This window comes from Diadema setosum, chromosome 6 (assembly GCF_964275005.1).
Source record: "Diadema setosum chromosome 6, eeDiaSeto1, whole genome shotgun sequence".
Taxonomy (NCBI): Eukaryota; Metazoa; Echinodermata; class Echinoidea; order Diadematoida; family Diadematidae; genus Diadema; species Diadema setosum.
Window position 1 is genome coordinate 13,142,570 of NC_092690.1, and position 23,984 is coordinate 13,166,553.

At 39.8% G+C, this 23,984-nt stretch overlaps 1 protein-coding gene across 1 annotated transcript; it reads left to right on the plus strand.

The window, feature by feature from the left end:
* Positions 1-2,361: 2,361 nt before the first annotated feature.
* On the plus strand, positions 2,362-23,033 carry LOC140229963 (uncharacterized). Its single transcript, XM_072310163.1, has 7 exons — positions 2,362-2,414; positions 10,054-10,294; positions 14,415-14,543; positions 15,537-15,650; positions 16,717-16,788; positions 19,420-20,949; positions 21,930-23,033. Exons 2-7 carry the CDS (start codon positions 10,105-10,107, stop codon positions 21,947-21,949), a joined length of 2,055 nt encoding a protein of 684 aa, XP_072166264.1. The 5' UTR covers positions 2,362-2,414; positions 10,054-10,104; the 3' UTR covers positions 21,950-23,033.
* The last annotated feature ends 951 nt before the right edge of the window (positions 23,034-23,984 follow it).

A 23,984-nucleotide genomic window follows, 5' to 3' on the forward strand; every position in this document is an offset into this window, starting at 1 on the left:
TTCGTCTTTGCATGGAAGGGCCAGACGACAACAGACTGAGGCTCGCACATATACCTTTTTTTTTTTTCTTTTTACGAAGTGAGCACTTTGACTTACCCCCTCCTAACAAAAACATCTCGATTCAATTCAAGTAACATTTACTTAACTCAATTATACTATATGAATGGAAATTCAAATGCTGTGCTATTTCATTTTACGTTCAATTCAATTCAATTCAATTATTTTCATTTTTTTTTTCAACAAAACATATAACACAGAATAAATCAGGAATTATATTTTATACATTCGATTTTGCAAAGGATAGATGATTATAATTATATACATGCATATCGGCAAAAATACAAAGTTATATGCGGCTTAAGTTGAAAAAAAGAACAGAATTGAGAGGTTTAAAAGCATGCTTGTATATTGTGAACCACTCAAAAAAAAATCTTATGAGCTAGGGACGTGGAACCAGATGTATACTTGCAGCGTCTATCGGCTCCAGTATACAACGCATATCATGTACAAAATGATATAAAGAATAACAATAAAAGGGCAGAAATTTGATCAAATTGTATAATGGGCCTCCTCTGTGTGTGTGTGTGTGTGTGTGTGTGTGTGTGTGTGTGTGAGTAGGCCTGTATTAATGAATATCTCATGCCTTCAGTGACTGGAGAAAAAAGTAGTGATCCCGGTTTAGGATGGTTGAACAGCCCCTGCCTTTTTTTTTTTTTTTTATTATTCTGTCAACTTTTTGGTGATGGTGAATTAAAATGACTAATATACGCTATAGAAAACATTCGTGATGAGTTATTTTCTTTTTCATCTCTTTTATTTTCTTTTTCCTTTGTACCTTGATAATCTAGTTTTTATATAGTTTCGTCATTGTTACTTTGTGTCCTATCTCCATTGAATGCATATCAAATTTACACTGGTATATTTTCTTGGAACCTGCGTTTACAAGCTTTGCTTTTGCGGTTCCATCATATTTCACAAGTTATAGAGAATTGTCTTATGTACATTATATACGCTGACACACTTTCTGTCCATGCCCCGATTTATAACATATTTTGTATCTTGCTTGGTTTGTATTCTTTTTAGTGTATTTTGATGAAATGTATATCTCATGTGAAATATGAAAATAAATATGCTGGAACTGTTTACTGTGTCTCGAGTGTAAGACCGGTGCAGTTTCAGTTATTCAATTCAAAATGAAAATGAAAAAAAAAAAAACAACAACAACTTGTATCTGGTTGCTGCTGTTTGATACCTCGCGTTTGCACGTCTCTTTACTTTAGTGTATTGTGTTGGTCCTCTTCTCCGCTTTTGTATCCACTTTAATTGTAATGAATATGGACGGAGTTAACCCAAACAAAAAAAAAAAGTGAGGAAAATTTTTCGGAGTGGTTGGTCCGCTAAAAACCCATAAAGTGGCTGCAGGCACGTAGGCCTTTAATAGCTGCTAAAGCTATGATTCTGAGAAAATTACATAGGGGCCTATAGGCTTGTTATGCCGCCTTAAACCTATCCAAGACAAGACAACAACTGCCCCCCCCCCCCCATGAGTCCGTTAGAAAGAAAGCCGTCAAGTAGGCCTAAATCATGTCCGCATGGGCATTAGTTTCACTGTACAGTACAAGCAGGTCTATTACGTGTGCGACAATGTATTTTAATGATCTCTTCAAATGATATGATATTCAGTGAGAGAATAGTCTTTTGCTTGCTTGTTGATTTCTACTGAGGGTAGCAAAGCTCCCATTGTACACGTTGCTAATTGATCAATAAAGCCTTTCTATACCTCTACTCTTTGCAATTTTATTGATAGCACTGTAATATAAAGAATAATAGGCATCTTTACTACCTTTTGCGAAATGTTTTAGGTCTCAATTTCTATACAGTTCGTAACTTTATCGATAGCACTGTAATATAAAGAATATATACTTTACAATTTGCAATTTTTTTAGGTCTCAATTTGTTGGAAAGACTGGCAAACTGAGTGTGCACTCTGGATCAAAACCAGAAATGTATAAATCAATCATCTCAACGAATAACAATAATTGTATTCTTTGTACAATGTCATTTGAAAAAGGAGATAACAGTAAGTCTAGTTACTTGTCTGCTTTTTTTTTTCTCAAAAAGCGAATCGAGCCAAATACCTGCACATGATACTGCTCATGGTCTAATCTTTTTAGTGTTTACTCAAACGACATTTCAAGAATATTTTCTGAATTTTTCACCTGTCACTGGTTTATTTATACAAAGTAGGGATAATCTATACCACTAGAAGTCTATACCCCAGCAGGACAGACAGTCCCGTGTTGACGATACACCATTCGAAAATGCCGCTTATCTAGCGCCATCTTATGACGTCAATGTAAATTAAAAACTGGGCTGTGTCCGCTGACGTGTACGTACGTGTCCGTAATTTTCAGGTAAATTTTTATAGATTTGTATATTTGTGGTAGTGTAATTTACTATATATATAGTACTGTTATATACTCCGTGAAAATGCGGTCGGGATTGTCGAGCTTTATTGGGGATTTGGAGTTGTTTTGTGCATACAATTTGGTATTTACCTGGACGTGTCCGTCGATGTGTTATGTCTGCGGGAAGCTGTACGACACACACGAGTGCTTGAAATCGCCCATATGTTTGTACAGGGCGCGCGCCATGTTAAAATGATAATTTCGGCGTGCCCCCGCCCCGCGGGTGTAGGGCTCTGTCGCGCGTGATAGCATGTACAGGAGCTGTGAAGGCATACATTATGCGGGCAAGATGCAGACTACGCAGTATGCATGTGAAAGGGAAATAGGCTGATGTACTGTGCTGTACATCAATCGTGCAATGCAATAGACTTGCGTGCGTATGCGTCGTCGCGTATCATGCATGTATGTCTGACTGGACCAAACGACCGGCGGCACATATTACAACCGTGGGAAACTTGTAATCCTGTCGTAAACAAGTCGGACAGGCCATTCTACCATTGACTAACGTATCACTAAGATTCTGTAGATTATTTTTCTACGTTTTAAGCAATGATATACCCCTAATTGTCACCCGACCACCATGACATAATCTGACTCTCTCTTGGGTCGACTGAGTAAAAATGGTTCATGTTGGAGGGGAATGTGAAACCACGCTACACGAACGATGCATGATGCATGATGGTGGCCGATACTTCCGATAGTCGTCATGGTCGTAGGACTCGTACATGTGATTGTGGCTGGGGGCATCAATTCAATTAAACGTGTAACATAAGTAGGACCCAACATTGTACCACTTCCAAACTAACAATGTTAGTTGTCCTCGTGACTTTCGAAACTTTGCCTAGCAAACTGGCCTTGTATGAGTAAGAAGAAATATGAAATGCAGTAGGCCTACACGTCGCTACACTAATAAAACACTGAATACCACGTCATGAAAATATCACAATCAGTTTTGTGATTGCAAAGGGTGCTAGGGTAGGCCAAGGCCAGGCCCAGGGTAAGCTAACTAACAGTTAAAGTAAATTGATTGATTGGATAGATTATGAATAAATGCACGAGACATGAATAGCCATCATTTTGTTCATACATTATTGTCATTTAATTATATTTATGCTGGGCTGCTCATCACTTCAATAGTTAATGTCAATACAATGAAAAATAAATGTGATAGGATATGTAACACAGTTACAGAAAATTCTTGGACCTTTTCTGTTACATTGTAGATTGCCCAAAGGTTAACGTGTTAGAACTGCTACCTAGACACAAGATTCAAGACATTCAATTTTTTCGCCCAATTTTTATTGGTGCTGTTCATTGCACCTTCAACCTCATTGCTGGAGGTGGCTAACTTTTTCGGAGGCATGCAAATGCAAGAAACTATTACCGGTACTCAGAGCTACCAAGTCTCGCGCATTCTGAGTGAGACTCAAGCATTTAGGGGTCGTCTCACGATCTCACGGATGGGTCCCATTTTTCTCACGCATTGGGCAAAGTCTGCAATTTGGACCCATAATTAGGAGCATAGATCGAAGGATTGAAGTGATAGTTACAATTGAAGGTATATTTTCCCTATGTCTCTTAAAATAAGTAAGAAATAGTCATTTAAGTATGCACCTGATCGCACCATTAAAGAGATAAAATTGAAAAAGCTCCCTACAGTGGAGGCCACGAGGGGAGGGGGGGGGGGGGGGTTGCGTGCACATTCGCTCGCCGAAATGCCGAGTCATGAAAATCTCACTCATAAGATTGTTTTTTAACTTGGCATCCCTGCGGTACTAAGTATTTGATAGTCAAGCTGCCCGTAATTCAACCACATTGTGCCTCCCAATATTCATAGGCTAACCTCCTGGAAAGCTGTCATGTGCTCATGCGTGTGGTTGAATATTGGCCAGAGATGTCGGTCCTCAGTCCAGGTTTTCTGTTTTGTTTTTTTGTTTTTTTGTTTTGTGTTTGTTTTTTTGTTTTTTTAATTTGGCCTAATCCAATCATGGGATATGTACTACTGTACAATGTATGCCACACATTTATTGAAAAAAAAAATATGTATACTTTTGAAAGATTCTGTACAGATTTCTCACTTGACACCGTGAAGATGTACATTTAGTGATCTCAGTTCTTACTGCTGGGTTGTAATTATCCAAATTATTGACACAAACAAGCTATCTGGATGAATACAAAGATTGCATACAACTTAATTGGCTAAACTCCATTAGAGAAGCACTCAAATAATTCACTTCAGTACCGGTATCGGTATGTCTGTCTTTGTAGGAGGTACAAATAGAAGAAAAAAGGATGAAGGAATCTTGTTTAATCGTCTGTCATTGAAGAGTGTTAAAAGCCACCATTACTTATGCTTTACCATGGCAATTTGCTGTTCTTTAACCTGTTGAGGACGAGTCCCGAGTATATCCCAGTATACTCGGGCAGATGTCTATGGGAAATGCGTGTTGTAGCAAAGTCTAACCATCCTCGGTGGGTTGTACATTGTATCTTGGCCACGCATCAATGCCCTTGCACAAATCTAGAGTGTAGCAAGCACATAGGATACCTATTGCAATTTCTGTGCTCATCCAGCAATGTTTCAAAAACGCAGCAGGGAACAATTTTCCTTCTTGAAATTGAATAGCAATTTATGTCGATGGACATACATTTTCAACAAAATGGTATACAAGTCTATACGATGTAATGAAACTGCTATGCAAATTACATTTTGTATAGCAGTCATACCAAAATGCATAGCAAATTGCTATGCGATACCAGGAAAATTATTCCCTGCGCAGTAATTTCACCGTATTATTTTGGTCAAAGTAGGCTGATGACAAAATCGCAGGGAAGCTAGAGAAATGTATTAGTTCAGTAAACTCTGTTTTGTAAGTATCAAGAGTCCGTTTGAGGTCAAAGCTACTTGGCTGATAAACCACTAGTTTCTAGTCTACCACCAAGAGTGTATCTTTCATGGGCAATTAGCAGCACTTGGTGAAAATGAACCTTGTCGAAAGTGAGGGAAATTCATGACATTTATCATGCACACTCATCTTTTGAAGTAGAGAATGGTATCTCATAGTCAAATTTGGTTGATAACAAAACAAACCTTGGCACATAAAGAGTACAATGTATATTATCTTGGTGGAGCACAGTCATAACTTGCCAAAGCTACAAATTCTCTGTTTTGTACAAGTGTATCATAGGTAGGTACTGTAAGCTTTGCAAACAATGCACTGTCCAATTCTTTACAGTGCTATAAGTGTGAAGAAAGCTGTACAGAATTTGAATGATGATCCATCACTTCCAAATTTACCCTGTAGATCATTGTATCAAGTGATGTGACTCTTACTTTATTGGATAGCAGTAATAAATGTTGAAAATACACACACCTGAATGATGTTCAACCCTTTGATAGTGTATTAATTGTCGATTAGCACCAATGCTGCACTATTTTCTTCATGAAGTGGATGGAAAACTAACTGCCAGTGAATAGAGATCACTATAAATCCCCATAATCTCTATCGTGTCACCATGGCCAGTTGGTGTATATAGCCTATAGGCACATTGTTTTGTAGGCCCGAGTTGGATGGCAAACTTGGGATCAGTTTAGGAGGAATTACCTGAAAGTTGATGAAAAAGCACAGCAAGTTGCAGCTAAAAGTGTCTGGGCATACAGTTGTATAACAGGTTAATACTGTTTTGCTGGTTAATTGCTGTCATGTGCACCCAATAGTTTTGGCACAACTATAGCATTTCACTTCCTTCTGAAACAGGGCGTAGTGAAAGTGTTACTTTGCTGACTCAGATACTATGTAAGAGCATTGCAATTTTCTCATTCTTGGGTGTGTGTGTTTTGTTTTGTTTTGTTGGCTGATGCAGAGACCCTGTTTTAATTACATTAAAATTCACTTTATGAGCAAAGGACAAGTCTGTTTGAAGTACTTAGTGCTACATTGGGATAGTCTGGAATTGTGTGCTACAATTTTTATACATAATGTATGAGCTGCAGCTTCTTTTCCCTATTGCTACTCAAGTCATAAGAATATTTTTTTCGTCCATTGGTTTCGCATGATTAAATTTCCTTAGATTAGACAATGTTCTACTGCCTACATGTACCAATAAAAGTCTCCATGAAGTAACTTGACATGATGAATTCCATTTATGATTATTTACAACCCCTTCCTTGTATGATTTTCAAAAGATCAGATCTGAATACAACATTTGAACCCTTGTAGTGATGCACAGAAAACTTGGTTTGCTAGATACATCATCATGTATGTATGGCCTCAAAATACTCATTTTATTTTGGGGCAGTCATTATTGTAGACAGACTTTTAAGAGAATCCTTAAAAATTTGAGACAGAGAAACTTAAATGCAAGAAAGCTTGCAAGTGATGCCTTGAAGGCAGTTACAATGTAGGCCTACATAATGCTATCAGATAAAATAACATGTCTGTGTGATGTTCCTGTCAAGAGTGGTGTACTGTATTTAGTATCCTGTATCACTGTATTACTCGGCATTGTATGCAACCAAAACTGATTTGCTTTACCCAGAAATTTACAAACTATCAATGAATTTAGAGCAGGTGAGGTTACAGTACATGGGTTAGCCCAAAGATTTTATTTGTACTGGTATACCTCTGCCACTTGCCGGACGCATTATATTTTGAGGTTGTCTGTCCTTTGTTCATAATATTGTGGATGGTGTAACAAACTGTTTGAGCTATCCAAGTGAAACTTGGCATATGTACAGACTGTGTATGTGTGGACGTAGTGGTGCCTTTCAGCTTTTGGGTGCACACCCTTAATGTCAAAGGTCAAGGTCACAAATTCTTAAAAATGTCACTATTTCCCCATACATTGTATCTCTGCAATTTTTAAAGGTACATTGTATTGCATGAAACGTAGTGACATGTATTACCACATTATAAAGACTCTCTTGAGAAAGTTTGGGGCTATTGGGGTTATAAAAAAAAGAATAATAAAAATAAATAAATAAATAAATAAGGCCAAGTAAAAAAAGAAACCAGTTTCTCGTCCTCGCGCGCATCGATTTTGGCCGCCGCATCGATTTTTTTTACTATTTACTATTTTCAAAATGGCGCTGAAAATACCAAGAAATTCAAAATTCTCGTCCCAGCCCGCTCTCCGCCCGCATCGATTTTCAGTTGCCGCATCGACTTTTTTGATATTTACTATTTTTTCGGCCGCCGAAAACACAAAATCGACAATTCACCTACCAATCGTGATGTGTACGCGTCCTCTATCTTAGCTGGAGTACAGCTGTACTATAGCTTCCGTAGTGCGTATGTAATAATGCATGCATTTATCACACTGCGAGCTCGGCAAGAAGGAGGGCCCACAAAGCAGTCGAACTGTAGTTGGATGGGCGCGCGGGCGCGGGCCTGGGCTGTGATGTACACAGCGTACTCGGTACGTCGTGAACGCGATAGCGGCAACATCTTTTGCAAACGATCGCTGATACTAGTATTCCACTAATATATATCGCGCATTGTTCGTATTTTTCCCCGTTTCTCATATTTTAAAGGGATGAATTGTACTGTACAAATGCTTGCGAGGATTGTATCGAGTTTACATTTTCATGTCATTGTGACTATGTGCACGTGTGTGCAGTGTCGGAAGGTACGGTGCCAGTGCAGTGGCCGTGCCGGCCGCGTATAATTATGCGTGTCTGTAGCTAGCTGCCAGAGTCCCCATCCCCCTGGTCTGTCAGCTGTCTGCACGCACGCATGAACACATTCGAATGTGTAGAGGCCCAAACACTGCTCTGTTAACGTTGCATCTGACGGCGATGTATTGTTCTATTTTGAAGAGAAAATGAATGCGCTTTTCCAGCAAATGTAGAATTATTATCAATCTACAAAATAAATCACTTTTCCACGGATTCTGGTTTGTCATATTTCTGCGGGATACTTTTCTTTACGATGTAAATTCACGGACACGGCCGTGAGTCGTATCACCTGTAGTGTGATACAATCAATTCATCATCCAAATGATGAGTGATTATCAAATGTCTTTTTAGAATATGAAGAAACATCTTTAAATGTTTAATGCTATAATGCCATATCAGTATCATTTTGACATCCATCTGCAATTGTACCAGCCAGTTTCCAGTTGAATGTGCTACAATTGTACTGTGAAGAGATGCAGATACAATATACCAGCTGTGTTGACACAAAAAGTCACAAACACCATTGATAAAGCAGTGTTTTGAATATCATGGAATTTATTTCAGTCGTACATTTGTTGATAGAATGTTTTATACCTGTTTCAATTAATAGCACAACATCAGAATTGCAAGTACACTGGTATCAGAAATGCCATTACAACACTAAATACCAGTATTAAGATGGTAATTTTCCCTTGACATCTGTAGTGGAAAGAAAAAGCAAAATGTATTTCTGCATGCATGAAGTTTCATTTCAAGTATGGTACATATTACATGTATATCTATTTGTTTGAAAATGCACAGAGTGCAGGCAAGACATACACTTGGGACCTGGTCTCTCATAACACAGCTACCAGAGTGATATTTCATTTCATAAATTGGATAGAAAATAGTAAAGCCCTCTCTCGTTACCTTTCTCAGAAAATACTGGACGAGAAACACATATTACTTTCATTTTGACGATCCTTGAAAAAATAGTAAGATATCAAATAGTAAGGCCCTCCCTCATCGCCTTGCTCAAAAAACCCGGACGAGAAACTACTTTCTTTTTTTACTTGGCCTAAATTAATTAATTGATTAAAGGTCAAAGGTCAAGTAAAAATGCTAGAATTTCACCTTTTTGTGATACCTCCGAAATGGTTAAGGAATCTTCATGGAATTTAGTACATACATGTACTTATGCATTTACTGCCTAACAGAAATTTTCTGGGAAGTTTTGGGTCAATGGTCAAAGGTCAGGTTAGAATGTTAGAAAATTTTCACTGTTTGGCACTGAAATTACACTAATTTCACCATTGTATGCACTTACTGGTAATTAGACTACAAAAAGTAGCCAGTGCATGCATTACTGCACAATGATTCTGCAGGGAAACATTTAGGCCTTGGGGTCATAGGTCAAGTGAAAATGTTAAAATGTCGCTTTTTTCCCATATTTAAAAATACACTCTAGCTCAAAGTATTGCTATAAAAATTAAATAATACCAGGGAGTGATTATTTGAAGAAAGTTATTGGCCATGGAGTCAAGATGCATAGTCAAAGATCAAGTGATAATGCTCAATTTCCTGTATACTTGCTCTCTGAAACAATTAAAGCCATCCAAATGAAACCTGGTTCAAGGAATATAAACGTGCAACATATTTATATTTGTGCCAAACTTTCAAACATTTTCAAAATTTCTTTCAAATTTTTTTGCTAATCATGTGAAACAGTTGTCTCATACAGTCAAGATATTAGGCCTATTGGAACAACCATTGTGATATGGCAGGGGTGGCATACATGCCTGTCGCTATACAATTGCAGCGACCAATTTTATTTGTTTATTTATTTTGTTTTATTTCTTTATTTTTGTTTCATTTATTTACAACTGTATTTATTTATTTATCTATTTTTTTTTCTATTTTTGCTTCCAGGCACTTACTTGAGCTCAAATATTAGCCAGTAGTCGGGTGCCGAATTTCGTCATGGAGACCGACGTGCAGGTCAACAAGGACCAAGCTGGACCATCCATCTCTGATATGATCCAGCCTGTCGTCACGGCGGTGGAGGCAGTCCCTGTCATGGATGGTGGGAAAGAGATCTCTAGCGTCAGTGGTGTACCCGCAGGGACTACCATCACGGTTGTCGACGCCGGACAGACGTCTGATCTTGGAGGTATTTAAAACAGTATACCTGATTCAAACTCATTCTAAACCTTTTCAAGTATTTTTGTAGTATTTTTTTTTTTTGTGTGTGTGTGTGTGTGTCTGCATTCTTGTCTTTTATTCATTCCTGATTTTCATCCAAGTTACAAAGCACTTTCATTTGGACTCGACAGGCAAGATCTTTCTTGATCAGTGGATTCACCCCCCCCCCCCCCCCCCAAAAAAAAAAAAAAAAAAAAAAAAAAAAATCCAGTCCTATCCAGTTTACTTACTACTGATATTGGTAAGTATTTACAGGAAGGAGAAAGAAGAAGTTTATATAGGAATCGAACCATGTTCCCAGGCAAATTCAACCATCAAGTACAGTGAGACTGATGGTTCAAGCCTTCCCGAGCCCGCAGACGGGAAGGGGTATAATAAATGTCTCAGTGTGTGTACCTGTTTTCATATTATGAGAAATTGACATAACCTTTGTACATATATCTGGCATGTTTGCTCTTCACTGTGTGTACCCCCACTCCATACTTCGTGTTTTGTCAAATTCTAACAAAATTAGAATTTAAACTCCTTGGCCCGAATTCATGAAGGTGGTACAAATGAAACCATGGTTTAAACCATGGACAAAAACCATGGAGCGCCAAGTGTCGCATGGAATATTTCATTACGAAATTGGTCATTTTGTCGACAAAATGACCGTTTCGTTAGCAAAATTATCATTTCGTGGACGAACTGTTCATTTAGTTATAAAATGTCATTTCGTTACAAAATAATCATTTCATCGATGAAATGACTGATTTCGTAACGAAATATTCCATGCGACACTTGGCGCTCCATGGTTTTTGTCCATGGTTTAAACCATGGTTTCATTTGTACCACCTTCGTGAATTCGGGCCCTTCTGTTTATAGTGCATAGAATACAGACACTCGTTATAGTGTTCCAATACAGTACGTGTAGCATTCTAAATGTATATTGAAGAAAATATCACTGATTTTCGTGAATGGATGTTGGATGCAACAACACCTAACATTTTCTCCCTTAAAAGCCATTCTTATGGAAAGGAAAAAGATTTTGCAAATTTAATGAAAACTTGTGATTACATGTGTACCTGTAGGTATTCTGTACGATGTAATGAAGTGACTTCTGAGGCTGAAGCGTTCAGTCACTTGTGGAATCTAGACACAAATTTACCACCTAGTTTCAAGAGCATTATATTGAAAATAATGACACAATTAACATTTGACAGTAATTTATACATGCATGTGATCATTTGGCTTCGACGTGTTTTTTTACCTTCTATCCTTTGCAATGAAAGCAGCATTGCAGTGTAAAAATCATTAAATGTAACACAAATTCTTAAAAAACATACCATGCGACTGATTGATTGATAAAGCACTGCGGCACATTAGCACTGGTCCGACGATCCAGGACCAGTAAAAATCACTGTCGGACCAGTAACTTTTTCAGGAATGGACAAGTAAGAAATGGAAAAACTGGGTACGTACTGGTCCAACAGACAAGTTGGACCAGTAGAAGAAAATGGGTTAGCGTGCAGCTCTGGATAAAGAGTATGATAATTTACTGTAAAAGTTGAAATTTTCTCGGTGTTGAAATTTTCACGCTTTTCGAGCAACCAGAAACTAGCGCGAAAGTAATAGCACACGAATATTTCTGCTTGCCATGTGTTCCTGTGTTGGATGTCTTGATTCTGCGGAATTAAAAACACGCAAAACTCTTCTTATCCGGCCAAGCACAAAGAATTACAATGTATTTGTAGTTGCACGAAAATGTCCACTTTTACAGTAATCACATTATGAGACACTGAGCACATAGTACCAGTACATTATAATGTACCTGTGCATGTACATGTACATACACGTATGTAGAGTACTCTACACCCTAGGCAATATCTACAGCATAAAGACTGTGTATAAATTGTGAGAAGTTTACTCTCTTATTTTGATCTGTTGTTAACACTGTGTGCACCACATTAATTTCCTGTTTGTAGGAATGTATGCAAAAGTAGTACACATTTAACCCATTGGCGCAGAATGGGTTAACCTGATGGTTTTTGCAGTTGTTAACACTGTGTGCACCACATTAATTTCCTGTTTGTAGGAATGTATGCAAAAGTAGTACACATTTAACCCATTGGCGCAGAATGGGTTAACCTGATGGTTTTTGCAAAACACTCACTTCCTGTTATTTGCTTTTCTACGTGCACTGAAAATGACCTACATGTACATGTACATACAGCATTCTGCATCAACGTTTGCATCTATAGAAACACATTGTACGCTATTAAGTAGTCTCCTTCATGCATGAAGTTTTAAAGTGATTTTTCTTTTATGGACTGAGGTTTGTTTGTTTTCTTCATTATAAACAGTACATGCATGCATGCATTGTAGGCAGAGCAGAGAGGTAATTTATTGATGGTACATGGTTACAATGACACACAGTTGCTATTGTTTCATTACTTGTGTAAGGTGCAGACTGGCAATTCAGTTTGAATACTCTCGTCTGAATGGTGGTACTCGTCCAACCTTTTTTTTTGGGGGGGGGGGTTGCTTGTTAGACATCAATTACAGATACAATGTACAAGAAAGTTCATATTGAATCTTTATTTGCTATAATGTTTACATAAATGTATTCATGCCTTATTCAGGGCAATTAATAAGGATTATTGATTCTACCATGTATACGTGCATACTGTTTACTGTAGCCTGGGCAGTACTCTCACAGCAATAAAGTCTGTACAATACTACCTCTCCTTCATAAGACAGTAATTTGTATTTTTAGTGACACATTGTACATGTATATTGTATAGCAAAGTGTATAAACATGTTGGTTCAGGTTTTGTTTGTTGTTTGTTGTGTAGCTTTGAAGTTATACTTGCAGTTTCTGTTCACCGTACTGGGATGAAACAGGAGTGCAAATGTCCCCGCACTCATCATTTAATTTATTTCTTTCATACAAATTTAAATGATAACAATCCATTGACATTGTGCAGTACTTGGTATTTCATATTATATGTAATGCCACTGTCTACACTCGCTTGACAGTGAAGAAACATGCATAATCTGAGGTACAGTATGGTATTTTCCTTCAGTTGTTGCACATGCACATTTAACATGTGATGCATCACGTATTACCCCGGGGTACCGTAGTACCCCGGGTAACCACATAAACACCGTTGTGTAGCGCCACCTCACGTCCACTCGAGGACAACCAGAGAAAAATGCATGCACTGTGTGTGCGTGTACGTAGCATTCCCATGCCACTGCATGTTATACTATGCATGCATGGAAGCTGCGATACCACTAGCGTGTGCTTTAGTGCAGTGCAGTGCAGTGGCTAGCGCGTGCTAGCTCCAGCACCAAAATAATTTCCTCTTTTTGGCACCCAGGGTACCAAGGGTACAACCGTTTGAAAAAAAAAAAAAATAATTCAACAAAATGGCTGATTTTTATTTGGTACCCCGGGATACCATTTACGTCATCATGTGTACAAATATCTGGTTGTTCCACTCTTTTCATGTACAGTGTATCACACTAATTGCCAAATATGTTTCCTTGTAAAGGAATATTGCATGGTAACATTGTACAATGTAAATCTGGCCAAGGTGTCTTGCTAAGTAGTGTACATTGTACATGCTTGTGTGTATGTCTGTGTGTTGCAAAGTCAGCCTTGAAAGCTGTTAACAAACATTCAACAACTGCTGGTCCCCTTACTCTGAGAATATACATGGTACAATGTTTAGACATTGTTTAAAAAAGAACAAAACTTGACAATTCCAGTGAGAGTGAAAAAGAGTTTGCAATTTTCAAGGTGTAAACTGGACTGTGCAGCATCAATTCTCATAAAAAGTACACATAGCCTACAGTACATAGGCTGCACAAAATACAAAGCTACATAATGATAAAAGATAGCCCGACCAGACGCAGACTTCTGTACAGTGACAGGACCGTGTATACATTGCATAAAAGTTGAAAAATTTACATTCTGATGTTTATGCGAGATTACGTAATCATGTCTAGCCAACTCAGGACCGGATTTGACTAATTCATGTAGCATCGCTTAGTGTAAAGCATTAGAGTGACAATGTCATTTTATCTTTTGATGTCTTTGCCAGGCCTGCTACAAGCATCCGAGATGATGGAGATCATCACACAGGAAGTGAGCACACTGGCCCAGGCCAATGGTAACGTGAGTGACTCTACGGGAACCACCACGGTCACACCTGTCATGGCCCAAAATGGGGGTAAGTCGGACAGACTCAGTCAAATCCCTTGCGCAGTTTGGTAAAGAAAATGTGGGCTTATAAGGGCAATTTCCCCTTGACAAATGCTGGTTAATGATAAGGTCAAAGTAAAAGTCAGGGTTGGGGTTAAGGTTAGAATTTGGGTTAGGGCAACGCTGCACACTGGCAGTGGTCCAACCATCCAGCACCAGTAGAAATCACTGTTGGACCAGTAACTCTTCAGGAATGGACCAGTAGAAAAATGGAAAAAACTGGGCACCTTCTGGTTTGACAGAAAGGTTGGACCAGTAGGGAAAAAAAAAAATGTGTTAACATGCAACCCTTGTTAGGGTCAGGATTAGGTTTAAGATTAAGATTAGGGGTAGGTCGGGTCAGATGGGTAGGGTCAGAGGAAAGTTCTGTGGGAATTGTCCAAGGGGTAAATGTCCTAGAACCCATGGGGGGGGGGGGGTGGAGGCTGAAAATAGGTTTGGTTTTTTTTAACAGAGAAATACAAAAGTCCCAGGTGAACTGAACATGACACCACACATGATGGGTTATAGCAAAAATTTGTATTACACAGCAGTCAGATTCACATTCTATATCATGTAATTTGATGGACAAGCAATTTGTACTAAACCGTAGTTGACAAAATTACACAAACCTTTTGAAGCTACTCAAACGTTACCAGCACATGTACATGTGCAGTACATCTGTGCAGTCATGATGGTGAGCATATTACAATGTCACAAATGAAATAAGCCTACAATGTACATTGTGGGCTTGTTCTTCACAGAGTGGGTGAATCTCCCATACTGAGAAATGTGTGCAGAGAGCCTCTGGTTGACATAAACCTCTTTCCCCCTCATCACCCCCCCCCCCCCCCCACCCCTCTTCCTCCTCTATATGTCATTGCAATGTTCCAGTGTTTTTCATTTGCTTCCACTAATCCACATTCCATTACTTTCACCGGTGTGTTTTTTTTTCTTATGTGTGTGTCCATGTTCACTGTAGTCGTCCTGCAAGCATCAGAGCTCATGAAACAGATCATGGAGCAGGTGAATATCAAGCAGGAGGATGGAGAGGACACCCCGCATACAGTGTACGCAGAAATCAGGCCCCCAGACCGTAAGTTACCTTACCATACCTTAACTATAATGGCCAAATTCACACATATGCAGATTACTGTATATGCCAAAATATTTCCCACTGTTTTAGTTTTCACGGATTGGGTGCCATTTGCAAATTTCAAAACATGCGAAAATATTAACTGATCTGATCTCAACACAAAGGTGATGTGTACATCCACATTTCTCTTTTCAGTACTGCGCTCCACAATTCCAAATCTAACCATTAGTGAAATTGTTGGGGAAGTCCCGATTTGTGAACAGATAGTCTCGCTGAATATATGGCATATACAGTAGATTTAATAGATGATGATATCTTGCCCTTTGACATTAATGAATAATGAATAATGAATAACATTTATATAGCGCTTAATTCTGATGTTTCTAAGCGCATTGATCCGGAAAAAAAAGAAAAGAAGTATGACATTAGAATAAAATATAAAACATTACTCTTTGTATCTTTAGTGAATTCAGTTTGAACGCAAAATGCTGTTTCCCTTTACAAAGAATGATTTAATGTTTCAATTCCGCATGAAGCTATAATCTTCCATGTGGAATAGAATGAATCCTCATATGGTACAGTCTTTGTCTGTATGCACACAGCAAAGATTGAATGTTTCTTTTGTATAGAAACTTATAATGACCCAGTCACTCAATTGAGGTGATCAGATCGCATGTTGGCCAGCTTTTTACACTGATTGTATTGATGATTTGTTACAAGTACTGTATATGCCAAGTATTTCATGAGGTTTTTATTTTCGCAAATTTCAGGAGTCAGGTGCTATTTGTGAAATTAAAGACACGCAAAAATATTCACTCTGATCCCAATACGAATGTGACGTACATGTTTGCGTAAACATTCCTCCATTTTAGTACAGGACTCCACGATCCCGAATTTAAACACTTAGGAAATTGTCAGGAATTCTCGATTCACACAAATTTAGACTCACTAAATATGGGCGTATACAGTACCTGCAGTGATTGGCCATTGTTATCCAGACCTATTGTACATGACAACATTTGTTGGTAGACTCATTCCTATGTTTTCTCCCTTTTTCTGTACACAGAAATGCTAATTGATGATCCAGGGACACATGACAAGCAAGATGGAACATCGGGAGATGGTGTGCAAGGGCAAGGTATGTATCACAATAATAGGAAAAAAAATTGACAAAAACGTGAGGCTTGGTTTTGTTGTTGTTTTACCACGCAGTTGACATTTAGTAATTAGAGCTAGTGGATAGAATTAGAATGACAAATTACACATTTAGAGACAACAACAACATAGTAACTGAAATGCTGAATTGTGAAACTGTGTTTTCCTTTGTGTGCAAAACAGTGCAATGGGGTGTATGAATGATGCAACATTTGACCTTGCTGAATACAGCCAAATTCACAGTGGCATCTATGCAGAGTTAGCATTGTATGGGTTTAGAGTCACACCTGGGGACTGTCCTTGTTATACCTCCGCCAAGGAGGTTATGTTTTTGTCGCCCGGCATTTATTTGTTTGTGTGTCTACTTGCAAAAGAACTCAAAAAGTTGTGAATGGATTTGGATTAAACTTGCAGGATAAGTTGATAATGATTCAATGAACTGATAATTGAATTTTGGTAGTGATCGAGGAATTTGTTATGAATTTTTGAAGGATTTTTCTATCTTTTGGCTAATAGGGTCAATGAACTTTGGAGTTCAAGCTGCGCATATTTGAGGTTTGCATACGCGCACTAAAGCGTGTGCTCTGCTCAAGGCGGCGCGCAGCATGCAGGAAGCTGATGAGGTAAACAACAGGGCTTCTTCTTAATGGGAAATTGAGGGATTATGAGCATACACGCGTGTGGGTGAAAATGAGCCGCTTGGCGGAGGTCTGCGCTCTTTAAGTGCTTTTCTAGTTTGATATGGCATCCCATGTAGTGTGTCAGAAGAGGAGCGTACTGGAGCAAATAACTCAGAAAGGAGAGTTGGTGGGGGAGTTACAAGACAAGTCCACCTTCATAAACATGTGGATTATTTAAAGTGAATGCAGCAATATGATTAGAACACATCAGTGAAAGTTTGGAGAAAATCAGACAATCTGTTCAAAAGTTCTGAATTTTTAAAGTATCTGCGCAGTCACTGCTGGATGAGAAGACTACTGTAGTGTATGATGTCACATGCATAGAATGATAGAAGGAAAATATGAGGACAATTTCACAAAATTCAAATTTTTGACAGAAGTGCACATTTCCCCGATTTGTACTGATGTATGTAAAGGGTAATATTATTCCCCTTGCCTTCTGATAGAGGCAAGTCAAGCGATCTTTTATCATGCGAGAAAAGTGAAATATGTTGAATTTCCTTTGTATTTTCTGTATATCGTTTTACACATGTGACATCACAAGCTATTGTAGTCTTCTCATCCAGCAGTGATTAAGCAGAAACTTAAAAAATTCATAACTTTAGAACGGATTGTCAGATTTTCCTCCAACTCTCACTGATGTATTCTACTACAAACATTGCTGCATTCACTCAATCCACATGTCTATGAAGGTGGACTTGCCCTTTAATTATTCTGATGTGATATTCTCAGAAGTCATCTGATATTGGATACAGTTGGCATCACAGTACTTTTTGACTCCCATTAGTCTTTGACAGGTTACTTGGTTAACTTGTGAATATCGACAGATATTTTACACTACAGGGAATAATTTGTAACTCAAATTTGGTTAGCAATATTAGCTAATGAACAGTGTTTCAAATGGTATCCTGTACTCTTCTTTGGAACAAAACTGCTATACAAAAGTTAGTTTGTGTAGCAGTGGTGCAAAAATGCATAGCAAATTGCGATGCAATACCAGATAAATTATTCCCTGCCCTGACTTGTCTAGTTCTGCAGGAGAGCCAGGTATCTCCTCCATAGGAGAATTCAGTGATCCAAATTTTTTAGAGAAGAAAACTTTCACTTCATGGCTGGGCATTAGATGCCTGAGGAATGTCTTGATAGCTCATCTCACAGGTCAGCAGGTCAAACAGAGGAAATTTAGGCGACTTTAATACATTACTGTATGCAACATATTATCTAGTTAGTGTTTTTTTTTTTGTTTTTTTTTTTGTGAAGGGGACTTTGTGACAATGTCGTGAGCAGTTGAATTCACAATCGTAGAGTACAGTAATGGATGGAGAAAGGTACACGTGCATGTCACATTTGTGTTGGGATTAAAGTTAATATTGTTTTGTTGTAGAATTAGTGAATAGCACCCAACTCACAAAATTCATGAAAATAAAAACCTTACAAAATATATGCCGTATACATTCTATTAAGTTTTAATCAATGCCAGTCAGCAAATTGATATACATTTTCGTATGATGGGGGAACATTCAGATGTGTTTGCCCATCGATGGGCACAACATTGTCGTATGTTCTCCCATGCTGGAACATTTTTGGGTGAGCAGGTAGACGAACTGTGGCATGCTGTCACAGAAATTTCAGGTTGGTGGTGTAATTTTTCTACAACACTTCAACTAATCCAGAAATAAATTAACTGAGGACTGCTATTGGGAGTTTACAGAATGACAATGTTTTGAATGTAGAGTTTAAAATGTTATGTCTAGGAAGTTGTACTTTCCTCATTAGCATTTCAAGCCTTGTGGGTGAGCTATCTATTTGCTGTCATTGCAGTCATCACCCAAATTGCAAAACCTGAAGCAATATCTGCAGACAGACGTTTATGGAGCTTTGAGAGGTTTCGATGTCTATCAACTCACTGTAGAGTATTCTCTTTTTTTGTGCAGGTCAACTGGTGGACTCCTTTGCCATGTACACCCAGGAGGACCAGGGCCAAGAGATAGTGCAGCAATCCGCAGATGTGGGGGGCTCCACCAAAGTCCTCCACGTCCAAGCCACACAGGAGCCCATCGACGGGGATCCAAACAATGTGCAGACATCCTCCCGTACTCTGACCGTGGTCATCACCAACTTCCCTGACCACCTGAAGACGCAGATCCTCTCCTACAGCTGCATGTCGTGCGGGAGTGCGTTCAATGAGGTCGTCGACCTCATGTCGCACGTCTGCACAGGCACGGTGCCGCTGATTTCCAACGCCAGCAGCGTCGTGATCAACACCGGCGTGGGGGGAAGCGCGGAGTTGGATCCAAACAAGACCGTCATTAGTGCGTCAGACTTGTTCTACCGGTGTGACGATTGCCCGAAGAAATTTATGAAGAAGACGGAGCTGACACGTCACAAGCAGACACACAGGAAAGGAGGGGATGGCATTGACGTGAAACACCCACTGGTAAACAGGGTGGAACTAATGCACCCCACGGCAGAGGAGCAGAGGATAATGGATGATAATATCATCAACACAGAGTCGGGAATGTTCCAGTGTGCCATCTGCCTGAAGTGCTGCAAGCGGAAGTTTGACCTCAAGCGCCACCTGCTCACCCACAGCAACGTGCGGAACCGGCCGCACACGTGTCCGCACTGCGACAAGCGGTTCCTCACCGCCAGCCACCTGCGGCAGCACTTGCGCGCCCATGCCGGGATCAAGCCCTTCGAGTGTGACGACTGCGGCAAAGCCTTCACCCGCTCCAGCGAGGTCACCCGCCACAAGGTGGTGCACATGCGCACCTCTGGCAGCGAGAGCTCGCCTGTAACTGTGCCACCCAACCTGACAACACTCTCCTACGAATGCACCGACTGTGCAGAGACGTTCGTGAACAAGAAGGACTTGCAGCTGCACCTGTTTGAGAAGCACACATACCAGTGCAAGCAGTGTGCATCTGTGTTCCCAACAATGGCAACCCTGGAACAGCACATGGCAGAGCACAGTCAGGTGTACACCTGCATCGAGTGCTCCATGGTCTTCGTCCACAAGAAGCAGCTCAAGCAGCACAATAAGCAGAAGCACCGGGACAAACGCCACCGCCACCACCACCACCACCACCACCGCAACAAGCACGAGGATGGCAGCAGCCGGCACAAGCACGCCTGCCCCGACTGCGGTAAGGAGTTCCGCAAAACCAGCGACCTCAAGCGGCACGCCGTCACGCACACGGAGAGGGAGCGACGCCACGAGTGCGAGATCTGCCACAAGAAGTTCCTGACGAGCAGCCACCTGAAAGCGCACCACATGCAGAAGCATTCGGAGGAGAGGCCCAACCAGTGCCCCTTCTGCGACAAAAAATTCGCCCGGAAGCACGATCTGAAGCGGCACATGGCCATCCACGACTCGGACCGTGAGAGGCCGTACACATGTGAGCATTGTGGCAAAAATTACATCACCGCAAGTCACCTTAGGGATCACATGGTTGTCCATTCTGGTGAGAAACCATACACCTGTGACTTGTGCGGAAATTCCTTCACCCTACAGAGAGCACTCCTTCGTCATATGAAGGACAATCACAAAATAGAAGAAAACTCCTAGGCCCACACACTCCTGTTACAGTCTGTGTTACCCAGATTCTATTATCAAGAAACCATTTTAGTGGTATTTTGTTATTATAGCCCATTTAGTACATATGGCCTGTTTGGGGCTTTTTAGGTCTATTCTACAGAGCTTCAATTTCACATGTAAGATAAACTGTTATGTAGGTCACCTTACCTTACAAATTTTTTTAACAAAAATGTTAAGGACAAATAGCTTCATGTTTTATGTTTCTATATTGTCGTTTCCGAGTAGAACATTGCACCTATCGTTCAAATTTGTCAGTTTGTTCCTCTACATATCTGCTGTGGTTGTATGTGGCACATGCAATCCCTGAATTGAAAGCAGGATAGATGTCTTTGCTAACAAATCTTTCAAGCTGACAAGTAGCCTCTGTATATACATGTAGTGTTCACTTGCTGGTAACTTTTGTGTAGCCTTTTGGCATGACCACACAAATTACATCTCTATTTTTACCCCAGCTGGTGGAGAGAAATTCTATTTTCTTTTCCCCTTTTAGTGCAAAATCAGGACAGCATATGACCAAATATGGGATGATTTCCAATCTTATTTCTCGGTGACCTCAGTTGTTCAAAAAGTTGTCATGTTCCATCACAAAGAATAACTCCTTATTGTCACAGCTGTTTACATACTTTTCTCATGGCATAGAAATTGTTATTTCTTAATCTATATATTAAGGCAAGATATTGAGAGTATTTTTTTTTTATTGTAGAAGGAGATGAATTGTAAAGGATAAAGTGTTCACTCTCTCACATTACAAGAATATTGAATTTCAAGACAGTATGCTAGAATGATTGATGACAAGGTTTAAGACATGACTTCCATTCTACTAAATATTTGGTGTACCATGTGCAGGTGTGCAGCAGACTGAATGAGTCCATACACCATGATCCCTACCACTCCAGCAATGAATGTTCTGCAGTCAGCTTTAAGATCCGGTAGCGTGCGGATACCATGCGATGGGAAGGCTGGCCCGACTCGGATACATTCGGGAATCCCCGTAACGAATCTCTAATGGAAGTACACACGCAGCTGAAAAGAATCTCAACCAGAGTCCAGCATTGCAGATGAGCATACAGTTCGATGCACATATTCGCTGATGGGATATACTTTTATCTAGCAGGCCTGCACTGGTCGTGGTTTTTTAATGTTCCCCAGTGGACAATGAATGGAGATTAATTCATTCGGGCCACCCTCTCCCCCCGCGCTACCAGGTCTTTAATAAAAGTCATGACTCCAACTGAACATTTGGTGTACCATGTGCAGGGTGGCAACAGACTGAATTACTCTATACATCATGATCTCTAGCACTCCGCCAATGAATGCTCTCCAGTCAACCGAAGCCCTGTGTGTGGTGGCTTAGTGGGTGAGATCGCAGATTAGGTTCTTGGTTCCAGTCCCCGGTTAGCAACTGTTGTGCCTCCTAGGCAAGCACTTAATGGGAGTCCTTCAGTCATGACTTAAAGCGGACCTTCCAAGGTCTGCTTGCTTGCAAACAGTCCATGCTTCTTAGAACACCTGTGAAGTTCTTCAGGGGGAAACTCAAAGCCACTGGTCCTGTGGTGGCTTTGCTTGCTTATAAGCATGCCATGCTTTTTTAGCAATCACATAAAACAAAAATTAATTCTAAAAGAAAAGAAGTTACAGTTTTAAATAACAGAATTCATCAATTGATATCAATATCGTGTCTATGAATGGGGATTACATGATCCTCATTGATTCTTTTCAATCCCACTTAACCCTGTGCTGGGGCATTCATATTGTTAACCCCTAGAGGGCTGGCTGGAAAGAGGACACAAACAAGGTTGAAGAGAATGTAGCCTAAGGGGTGGTAGTGCAACCTGAGCCTGCAAGCCAAAATATGTGTCGGTAATCTGATTTGTCACAATCTTGCCTACTTGGAATGACATTCTTTGGAATGAGGACATACCGTAGGCATGAAATATGTGTAAAAAGAATACCTGTTACTTTTCTATTGTTGTGTGCACAATTTGCAACTGTTGCATAGTACATTGCAACATGTCACATGATGGGGGTTGGGGTGGGGGAGGGGGTTATTTTGAATAGCAGTGCTTGCCCCTTATGTGATATCTCTTCCATTCATTGAATTTCATCAGCATGGACTGTGTATTAGAAAGTATGTTAATTCATGCTCACACAACTTTCTTGGGACTTTATTTCAGTACAACAAGGGAAGATGTACTCTGCTACTTAGTGTACATCCACTTATGTTTGATAGTATACACCTGCTTCCCGTGTCCACTGACTATCTGCCAGTGCCCTGTGCATCATGTGAAGGTCATGGTTCATTTTCTGTTTGCTTCTCTTTGTTGTGCATGCATTGCGTGGCTTGTGTTTTTAAAGTGGCTAGAGTGATGCTTTGTTTTACAACTTGTACACACAATCATGTGAGCGGCAAATGTCATTATCGGTTTTCCAGTCAGCTTAGTTTGCGTGCGTACACTTTTGTCTGTGCTTAGATATGTCATTTATAGTGTTTTTGAATGCCCCACTATGTATGTTTTCATGTGTTATTAATAGTGTGTATGTGCATGCATTCAGTGTTCACTCTCCTCCAGCTCTTGTGAACAAATATTCAGTGGCACGTGATATTGTGCTCTACTTACACATTCCCGTCAGCATGAAAAATTATATATTTTACCCTCAGGGGAAAAAGGGGGAAAGGAATAAACATATGTACATGCAAATTTGCCTATAAGTCTCCCTTCAAACAATCTCATGATATATCTCACAGACGCTGAAATGTTTTGTATACCCAGAGTTTGTTTGAGACCCATCCGTATGAGTGACCGACAGTATGTTTCATACAGATCCTTGTGTGTTCCTGTAACATGATGCCTTTATGTATCAGGTGTGGCTCCCATTTCTTGCATCATAGTGTACTCTGCA

Excerpts from the sequence above, each read along its gene's own strand:
- LOC140229963 (XM_072310163.1), top strand. The coding sequence starts at position 10,105 with ATGGAGACCGACGTGCAGGTCAACAAGGACCAAGCTGGACCATCCATC. Across the intron at positions 10,295-14,414 it reads ACAGACGTCTGATCTTGGAG|GCCTGCTACAAGCATCCGAG; the intron begins GTATTTAAAACA and ends TGTCTTTGCCAG. Across the intron at positions 20,950-21,929 it reads TCACATGGTTGTCCATTCTG|GTGTGCAGCAGACTGAATGA; the intron begins GTGAGAAACCAT and ends TACCATGTGCAG.